Source organism: Sinocyclocheilus grahami, unplaced genomic scaffold, assembly GCF_001515645.1.
Source record: "Sinocyclocheilus grahami isolate Dianchi unplaced genomic scaffold, SAMN03320097.WGS_v1.1 scaffold1425.1, whole genome shotgun sequence".
Classification (NCBI taxonomy): Eukaryota; Metazoa; Chordata; class Actinopteri; order Cypriniformes; family Cyprinidae; genus Sinocyclocheilus; species Sinocyclocheilus grahami.
In genome coordinates, this window is record NW_015506604.1 from 112,829 (window position 1) to 120,028 (window position 7,200).

General features: G+C 40.8%; 1 protein-coding gene across 1 annotated transcript in view; it reads left to right on the forward strand.

The window, feature by feature from the left end:
* The first annotated feature begins 2,646 nt into the window (after positions 1-2,646).
* The window catches only part of LOC107570189 (F-box only protein 41-like), an 8,406-nt gene continuing 3,852 nt past the window's right edge, over positions 2,647-7,200 (forward strand). Inside the window, exons 1-3 of the mRNA XM_016256396.1 lie at positions 2,647-3,566; positions 6,613-6,728; positions 6,843-6,995. Of these exons, the coding sequence (XP_016111882.1) occupies positions 2,937-3,566; positions 6,613-6,728; positions 6,843-6,995 (899 nt within the window). The 5' untranslated portion in view covers positions 2,647-2,936. The remainder of the gene's footprint in view (positions 3,567-6,612; positions 6,729-6,842; positions 6,996-7,200) is intronic.

Below are 7,200 nucleotides of genomic sequence, written 5' to 3' on the forward strand. Positions count from 1 at the left end.
CACACACACACACACACACACACACACACACACTCACACACACACACACACTCTCTCTCTCACACACACACACACACACACACACACTCTCACACACATACATGTCTGGTCAGCTATCCTTGTGGGGACTCTCCATAGGCGTAATGGTTTTTATACTGTACAGACCGTATATTCTATTGCCCTACACCAACCCTACCCCTAAACCTACCCCTCACAGGAGACTTTGTGCATTTGTAGATTTTCAAAAAACTTAATTCTATATGATTTATAAGCCTTTTGAATTACGGGGACACTGAAAATGTCCTCATAAATCACCTTCTCATTGTAATACCTGTGTCATACCCATGTTATTATACAAATTTGTGTCCTCATAAACCACATAAACATGCACACACACACACAAACACACACACACACACACACACACACACACACACACACACACACACACACACACACACACACACACTCACACTCTCTCTCACACAAACTCACACTCACACACAAACTCAAATACACACACAGAGAGAACCCAGTGACAGTATATCAACTCACTCCATGTAATATGTATATATTGTATAGAAAAATTAGCGTATACGATCGGTTATATCTAAAAGATGCTGCATTCAAACATATTTAATGTATTATAATTATGGACACAACTGCAGCGTATTTTAATCAAACCAGTTGTTCTCAACACACTGGCGGACCTTCAGCACCACGAGTGCGTGGACAGCGCAGCTCGCTCGACGCAACGTAACGCGCGCGCCCACACATTAATGCATTTTTCCTACCGCTCTATTTCACGCTCCTCGTGCAGTCCGTTCCTCCCAGACCGGGAGTGACGTCAGAGGCGACCGGAGCGGCTGCTCGTGCTCGTGAAGTCGAGTTCAGCGGGTCTGTGGAAGACGAGACGGAGTGAAGGCAGGACGCGCCAGACGTCTGGGAAGCTGGACAGCCGTATATATATATATATATGTGTATGTGTGCATAATAAACATTTATGAGGGACAGGTGCAGGTGCAGAGACCAGCTCAATGCAGTTGTCTATGAAATATGGTACAAGATGCAATCTAAAGTTACATTAATATAGTGCAATGTGAATACAGTACAGTAGTGTGCAAGTGAGAAGTATAAAACAAGAAGGTGCATTATTCAGAATGAGGTATTTATAAATATATAAACATACGGTCAGTGACTATATCAGTGCAGTGGGCATCATGATGTAGAATGTACAACAATAATAACAGATGATGCTGTACAGTTTTTTTTATTTTTATAAATAGTATTAGCTGGGCCGAGTAGGATAGAGAGTTCAGCGGTTACATTTTTAATTTAGTAGGCTGACAGCAGAGGGAAAGAAACTGTTCCTGAGTCTGCTGGTGCAACAGCAAAGACTCCTATAACTATAAATACACACACACACACACACATACACACACACACACACACACACACACACACACACATACACACACACACGAAACACCAACAGAAGAATATGTTCATACGCTGTGTTAATATGAATTACCAATAGATGATGGAGGGAGGACACAGAAATGAGACACCTCACTTTTAGATGCATATGTATAACAGACAGATACATTTTGACAACTTAGAAGCACTTCAAACAGGCAACAAATCATGTTGTGAAGGAAACCAGTGCATTTATTATTGATTGAATGAAACTTAAGTTATCATTCCTTTTGTTCCTTTTTTCTTTTGCAGGTGTGATAATGCTGCAAGAACCTGTTTTGGACTGAAAAGCTCCTGAAATGCCACAGAAGACACTGAATCGCCCCTAAAATGCCCCAAAGTTACTGAAATGCCCTGAAATACTTCTCAAATGCCCCTAAAATGTTACTGAAATGTCCTTGAAATGCCCAAGAGACTTCTAAAAACAGCCCTAAAATACTCCTAAAGTTACTGAAAGATAAAAGATACTGAAATGCCCCTTAAACACTCCTAAAAGTTACTGAAATGCCATTGAAAGACCCCAGAAGATACTAAAACTCCCTGAAAGGCTTTTGAAATGCCCTAAAAACTCTCCCAAAGTTACTGAAACGCCCCTAAATTCTGTTAAAGGTTACTGAAACGCCCTTGAAATGCTCCAGAAGATACTGAAATACCCCAAAACGATTCTGAAACGCCTGAAAGTTACTGAAACGCTCTTGAAACACCGCAGAAGATACTGAAACACCCCTAAAAGGCTCCCGAAGTTACTGAAAAACCTTTGAAACGCCCAGAAGATACTGAAACACCTTGAAAAACGTCTGAAATGCACTTAAAACATTCCTAATGTTACTGAAATGCCCCAGAAGATACTGAAAAGCCACAAAACACTCCTGAAACACTGCTAAAGTTACTGAAATGTTCCTGATATCTTCTTGAAATGCTCCTAAAGTTCCTGAAAGGTTCTTGAAACGTTCATAAAGTTACTGAAACATTCCTGAGACGTTCTTGAAATGCTCCAAATGTTCCTGAAACGTCCCTAATATGTTCTTGAAATGCTCCTAAAGTTCCTGAAACATTCTTGAAAAGCTCCCAAAGTTACTGAAACGTTCCTGAAACTTCCTTGAAACACTCCTAAATTTACTGAAACTTTGTTGAATGCTCCTAAAGTTCCAGAAAAGTTCTTGAAACACTCCTAAAGTTACTGAAACATTCCTGAAACATTTTTGAAATGCTCCTAAAGTTCCTGAAACGTTCTTGAAACTTTCTTGAAATGCTCCTAAAGTTCCTGAAACTTTCTTGAAACGCTTCTAAAGTTACTGAAACATTCTTGAAACGCTCCTAAAGTTACTGAAACATTCCTGAGACGTTCTTAACAAGCTCCTAATGTTCCTGAAATGCTCCTGAAATGCTCCTGAACTCTGAATGATCTCCCCACTCGACTCTGGAGTTGTTTTTCGAGCGTGAGAGCACATCGTCGCAGTATGTCAACCAGCACAGAGCTGCCGTTATGCTGCCCGACCTGCGGAGAGGCGTGTGGCTTTGGAGAGCACCTGTCCAGCGCCCGCTCCTGCCAGAAACTCTGTCTGACCCCTCGCCGGAGCTCTGAGGGCAGACTCATGTCCCTGTACGCCCAGCGAGAGAGCAAGATCGACCGTCCTCTGCGGCTGGAGCTCCTGGATGCCCTGAGTTTGGCCCGTCCGCTCCGAAAGATTCTCATTCAGAGGGACTTGCCCTCGTCTCTGTCTCCAGTGCTGGCGGTCGCCATGAGCTCCAGAGCCGCAGAGGCGGAGGCAGACGCCGGACACGCTGTGGCCCAGCTGGGAGTGCCATGGCTGGGCAGGCTGGCGCTGGAGGCCCGGCTTCAGCAGCTGGCGCTGGAGGTGCAGGAGCGTGTGTCGCTCAAACTGGAGACGCTGCAGTACGAGCTGCAGCGGAGGAGCGTGGAGGTGAGGCGGGCCAGGAGAGAGAGCGAGTGCATGCACAGAGAGAAGCGTCATGCGGAGGAGCGGGCGGCCGAACTGGAGCGGCAGGTGGACATTTCCGTGGAGATGCTGGCCAGCCTCCGATACGAGCTGAGAGAGAGAGATGAACAACTGCGGCGCAAGCAACAGTGAGTGTTTGTGTTGAGATGCACTGAAATTACAGCAAATGAAGATATTCGTCTGAAATTGCCAAAAAAATAAAAATAAATTCAGTTTCAGACGTTTTGGAGTGTCAAAATCACTGACCGGTGTTTAATTAACTTCTCTGATGGCTAGGCTCCAGAACATCTCACATCTTCTGAGGAGCCTTTATTTCTTCAGCTCTCAATCACTGCATTATATGTTTGGAGCATTTCAGTCTCGTCTTATTATTACTGGAGATATAGCGCGACCGCTGATATTTCTCATATATCAGCAGTGGATGTGTTTGTGTGTTTGACAGAGGAGTTACAGCGTGTCTGGGAGGAGCAGGAGATCTTCTCATCTGTCTGATCACAGAGCCGCTCAACACTACAGGTACATTACTGAACATGCACATGTGAATCACATCTGTTCAAGCGCCTCAACATATTTAACAGAATATTGTCTATAAGTGGGTCGTATCGTGGAATTAATGAGAAATAAGAGTCTCGTGTAGTTATCATTGAGATACTGTTAGTATTACTATAGTTTTTATTTTTGTATTTTCATTTTCATTTTAGTTCAAGTTTTATTAAGTAAAGATTTTTATTGATTGATTTTTGTAAATATGTCAAAAGTCATTTTTGTTTTAGTTATTTTACTACATTTATTTAAAATAAATGACAATGAGAAATGTTGCCTTGGCAACTATCTGGAAAAAACATGTTTTTTTTATATTTAACTTAATTTTTTTATTTCAATTAACATTTATTTTATCTATTTATTAAAAGTAAAAAGTTTTGTGGTTTTAGTTTTAGTTAACTATAAAAACCCTGGTCTCATAATTTATGTGCAGTGTTATTTTAGTATTTTTAATATATTATAGATTTCATTAATATTCAGCTTTTATTTTTATATTTGTAATTTTCATTTCAGTTTTTGTTGTACTTTTAGTGATTGTGTTGTCTTTTGCTATTTTTTTTATTAGTTTTTGTTTTATTAAAATATTACTATTTAGGTTTTAATTTTACTGCTTCAACTTCAACTTTTTTTTAGTTAGTTGCCAAAGCAACATTGCTGTTTTTTGTTTCAAATGTGATGTGATCTGCTGCAGTAATGATGTGGTTTGTGACTGACGTGTCTGAGGTTCGAGCGGAGGCCGCGCACACTGTCGGTGGGCTCGGGCGGCTGTGAGGGTCCCTGGGACAGACGGCAGTATCAGCATGTGTTGTGTGGCGCTGTCGAGGGGCCCTGGATGATCCAACACACACACACTGACGCCGATTCAGACCACTGGTCACTTTACACCTCAGAATCACAGGACGACACACAGCAACACACTGGATACAGGACCTACAGCTGCATGGGTACAACACACACACACAAAATCACACACACACAAAATCACACGCGCACACACACAATCACACACACACACAAAGAATCACACGCACACAAAATCACACGTTTGTAACCTTGGCCAGATCTGTGCCTTGCCACAATTCTGTCTCTGAGCTCTTCAGGCAGTTCCTTTGACCTCATGATTCTCATTTGCTCTGACATGCACTGTGAGCTGTAAGGTCTTATATAGACAGGTGTGACTTGTTTTTTTATTTTTAAGAAATTCAGACCATTATTCATTAAATTGATCAAAAGTGACAGTAAAGACATTTGGGTGAAAGAACTACATAAATGCATTAGAAAGCCAAAATATGAAATGCCATGGATGTATATTTACTGAGTGATCCGCTATTTTGTAGATGGGGTCAAAATGACCATTTTCACCTGAGATTTGGAGGTACGTTTTACACACTTGCTTTGATAGGGAAACAAGCTACATTTCTAGTTTAAGCATTATTTGTTCTTCAGACATTTGTCTTTAAATACAACAGGTATCATCTGTATGCAAAGTGCCCCCACATTTGACTTTCGACCACTGAAAATGGGTAAAATTTGGACTTAGAGCCACATTGAGATCCCCATATCTCTGGGTGTGAACCATACAGGACTTCAAAAATAAAGATACCAATAGAAAAGTTACATAAGAACTAGAATCTAAAATCTTGCTGAGACATTTTTAATACTTCTTGAGTTACAGGCATGCAAACTTTTGAAAAATGTATATTTATGGCACTCAGATAGGTATGGTTTTGCAAAGAGGGAAACAAAGATACATTTCTAGTTAAAGCATTATTTGTTCTTCAGACATTTGTCTTTAAAAGAAAAAAGTATCATCTATTTAACGTTTTTGACCACTGAATATAAATACATTTTAACAATGTGCACATGGAGCCGCTTTGAGATCCCTATATCTCTGCTAAGGAACCTTACAGGGCCTTACAAATTAAGATGCCAAAGGAAACGTTTGTTAAGAACCAAAATCTAAAAGGATATTAAGATATCTTTAACACTTCTTTAGTTACACCAATGCAAACTTTGGAGAAAAACACACAAAAACAGCTTTTTTCCTAGTTTTGAACTGTCACCATTGACACACAATGCAACAAAACTTACTAAAGTCAACAGATTTTACTAATAGACTTGTGTGAAAATAATATATTGATGCTGCAATCTTTCTGAAGTCGTTTTTTTACCCCCCTGTAATCTGGCTCCGAATCTCATAGCCCCTCCTCTACAAAACAGTGGATTACTCTGTAAATATACATCTGTGACATTTAGTATTTTGGATTCATCACTAGAAAGTCAAACAAATAACCAATCTAAGTAAACACTTTATTTACATGCACAACTTGAATCCACAAATACTTCATCCAACCTAAAGCAAATCTCCCGGTCCTCGTGCACCAGCGAACAATCGCCCAAACAAAACCAGCAAAGCATTTAAATCTGCAAACATCAACAGAAGACAGAAACTCCCATCAGTCTTACCTGTCCAGAAGCTTATTTCCATATACAGGCCGCAAAGAACTTCTGCCAAAATGGCTTCCTCAGATAACTAAAGCCATAACTAGTACAAAGCCAGACCACTAGAGGCCACTGTAGGTCATCCTGACCTCGAGTGTGTGTGTGTGTGTGTGTGTGTGTGTGTGTGTAGTTCCTGATGACTCTGTCTCAGTGGTGCTGTCAGACTCAGTCTCTCGTTCTTCACAACCTCAAACCTCGATCTCGTGGCAAGAAGGAGAGTAAAGACGAGTATTTACGCAGCACCAGGTAAAACACACACACACACACACACACACACACATCTCTCACATGAAGGCCAGTATACAGTGCTTTAGTAGGGAGTGTGCTGTCAGCTGTGTGTGCGGATCTCTCTGTGTCGAGGGGCGGGCTGGAGGCGGGGCTGGAGGCGGTGCTGAAGTCAGCGGGGCGGTGTCTCATCGCTCTGCGTGTCTCTCATTGTCCCAACATTCTGACGGACAGATCGCTGTGGGTCGTCAGCTGTCACTGTCGCGCGCTGCAGTCGCTCACATACAGGTGATATAAAGAACCGCATGACTCATTATAATAGTGTCCCACATCGCACTAATAAATATTAGATATTACATTATTACAAATTTTTAGATTATATATTTACATTATTTATAAAAAGTCTAATATATATATACATATATATATATATATATATATATATATATATATTCGACTTTTTATAAAAGTTAATATAGAATTACACATACAC